Source organism: Vigna radiata, unplaced genomic scaffold (genome assembly GCF_000741045.1).
Source record: "Vigna radiata var. radiata cultivar VC1973A unplaced genomic scaffold, Vradiata_ver6 scaffold_702, whole genome shotgun sequence".
In the NCBI taxonomy this organism is placed as follows: domain Eukaryota; kingdom Viridiplantae; phylum Streptophyta; class Magnoliopsida; order Fabales; family Fabaceae; genus Vigna; species Vigna radiata.
In genome coordinates this window covers 1-3,030 of record NW_014542979.1, presented here as the reverse complement: position 1 = coordinate 3,030, position 3,030 = coordinate 1, and the positions used below count along the sequence as shown (strand labels likewise).

The 3,030-nt window shown below is 38.3% G+C and overlaps 1 protein-coding gene across 1 annotated transcript; it reads right to left on the bottom strand.

Moving 5' to 3' along the window:
• Window positions 1–266: 266 nt before the first annotated feature.
• On the bottom strand, window positions 267–2,906 carry LOC106752909. The gene has a single exon (XM_014634696.1). It carries the CDS (start codon window positions 2,904–2,906, stop codon window positions 267–269), a length of 2,640 nt encoding a protein of 879 aa, XP_014490182.1.
• Between the last annotated feature and the right edge of the window lie 124 nt (window positions 2,907–3,030).

The window sequence follows — 3,030 nt, the reverse complement described above, 5'->3', positions numbered from 1 at the left end:
ATTAGCTTGCAGGGCATCGAGCTCGGCATGCATGGCAGTGACCCATTGGGGTTGTTTTGAAGCAATAGAGTAGCATGTTGGTTCAGCATTAGATGAGATAGATAATATGGTATGCTTGAAAGTATGGGAAAGCTTGTTGTAATTAATGTAATTCGTAATGGGATATCTTATAACACCGTTAGTCTGAAAATCTTTTAAGTAAGCAGGAATCCTACGCGTTCTAGAAGACTTTCTTGTGCTAGTGGAAGTGTCACTTTCAGTGTCATTTATTTGAACAACATCTGTTGATGTGTTGGGAATAGTGCCATTAGTGCAAGTATCAAGGGAGGGGCATTAGTGTGTCGGAAACCGGACGGTAATAGATCATCATAACCGGACGGTAATAGATCATCATAATTGTTTGTGTAATGATGTGGTATAGGTAGAGATAAAGAGTTGTCAGTTTTGGAAGTATTATGATATGGAAAAGTATTTTCATGAAAAACAACATTACGAGATATTTCAATTTTGTGATTTTTTAGGTTTAGAAAGAGATAACCTTTTGTGTGCTTTTTAAAGCCTAAGAAGATACCAGGAATAGCACGATCATCAAACTTTTTTCTGTGAGAAGTTATGGTGTTGGCATAGCAAAGACAGCCAAAGACACGTAACATAGAGAGATCACAAGGAGATCCATGTAGCTGTTCATGAGGTGTTTCATTCTGTAGGACAGGTGTAGGCATTTGATTTATCAAGAAGACAGCATGTTTAGCTGCATAACACCAGAAAGCAAGTGGTAGATGTGAATGGAAAAGCAAAGCACGAGTGGTATTTAAAATGTGTTGATGTTTACGTTCAACCACTCCATTTTGTTCAGGGGTTTCCACACAAGTAGTTTGATGGATAATTCCTTTACTTGAAAATATGTTTTGTAGAATAAATTCAACACCATTATCTGTGCGGATAGTTTTAACTTTTTTTTGAAATTGATTTTCTACATAGCAGAGGAANGTGAGAATCTGATTTTTGACAGAAGACTTATCTATCATAGGAATNATCCAAGTATAACGAGAGTAATCGTCAACAATGGTTAGCAAGTATTTGTAGCCATTCATGGAAGCAGTAGTAGGACCCCATATATCAATATGCAATAATTCAAAAGAAGATAGAGAAGTAGAAGTGCTAGCAGTGTAAGGAAATTTCTTTTGTTTGGCCCGATGGCACGCATCACAAAAATTATTGTTGTCATCAGTGTTTATGTAAACATGTTTGTGTTGTAAAAATTGTAGCCTAGCATGTGATAGATGTCCAAGACGAGCATGCCATAAATTTGTGTGCTTAANAGAACAGATAACAGGGGTACAATTAATGTCAATTTTACAGATAGAGGGATCAAGTAGATATAAGCCATTGTGGTGTCTAATCAAACCAATCTTCTCTTGACTGTGTATGTCCTGCACAATGCAGCCAGAAGGAGAAAAAATTAATTGACATTTGTGTTGAGCTATAAGTTGAGAAACAGAAACAAGGTTGAATGAAAAATCAGGGACATATAGCACATTAGAGAGAGAAAGTTTGGTATTGAATCTAACTGTACCCTTGTAATTTGCATGTATAATTTTACCATTAGGTAAACATATAGGAATTGGGTTAATCTTTTGATAAGAAGTAAAAGATTCTAAAGATATACAAACGTGATCAGTAGCAACAGAGTCAAGAAGCCAGATATTGCTAGAATGCATCTGAGAGATCGAAACAATATTACCTGGAGAAGTGTTGGTAGAAACAGTGCCAACTTGGTTGATATGCACATTGGAAGTGTTGGTCGTTGGTTGTTTAAACAACTCAGCTAGGATTTGATATTGTTGAGGAGTAAGTTGAATTGTTTCAAGAGAAGAGCGTTCAGTATCCAAGCTTTTCAATTGATTATCGGCATTAGTATACGAAATAACATTGTGAACTTGACCAGATTTGGTGGAAAATTTGTGGCCTGGTGGATAACCGTGTCTCTTGAAACAAACGTCTATGGTATGGCCATTTTTGTGGCAGTAAGTGCAGATCTTGCGAGAATTATTGTTGGTGGTTTTGACAGTCTTGTGTTCTTGGTTGGGGAAACCATGTTTTTTGAAACATGTATTTTCTTGGTGGCNANCTCTATTGCAATAAGTGCAAATAACAGAGGTAGGTGTGGGACTAGGAAAAGGGGTAGTGGTGACAGAGGCAGTGATATGGTCATTCATTAGTTGACGTTCTTGTTGAATAACAAGGGAAAAAATTTTGGAAATAGGAGGAATAGGATCAAGAAGGAGTATATGAGATTGTATGTTGGTATAATGATCATTCAAACCTCGTAGAAGTTGCATGGCACGGTCTTCATTTTTACGTTGAGAAAGAACAGCAGAGACGATGCATGAGCATTTCGTCTGACAGGTACAAACAGGGTCCGGACGGAAGCAATCGAGCTCATCCCAAATAACCCGGAGCTTTGTAAAAAATTCAGTGACAGAGAGCTCACCTTGTGATAGAGTAGTGGCTTCCATTTGAAGGGCGGAAATTCTTGCAAGATCGCCTTGGGCAAAGCGGTGTTTCAGATCAGTCCAAATGTCGATAGCAAGATCCATCCAGATAATGCTTTCGCGAATTGAAGGAGAAACANAATGTATAAGCCATGAAACAACCATANTGTTGCAACGGAACCAAGCAGGGAAGGAGGCATCAGTCTTGGAAGGTTGAGAAGCGGATCCAAGAACAAATTCTACCTTGTCTTTGGCAGAAAGAGCCGTGATGAAAGATCTGCTCCATGAATGATAATTTGTGGCATTTAGAACAGGTGAGACCAGGGCTATGGCAGGGTTCTCATTGGGGCGTAGATAAAGGTATGAAGGAGTGTTATCTTGGGTGGATGAAGATGAATTGGTCATAGCCATGATAGAAGAAGAGGAAAAGAAAACCAAGAACAGGAAGACAGAAATCAATGAGCAGCAGCATGAAATTCTTCTGATACCATCATAGAATTATAGCGTGGCAAAAGAGAGAAAGTGAAGAGAAAAA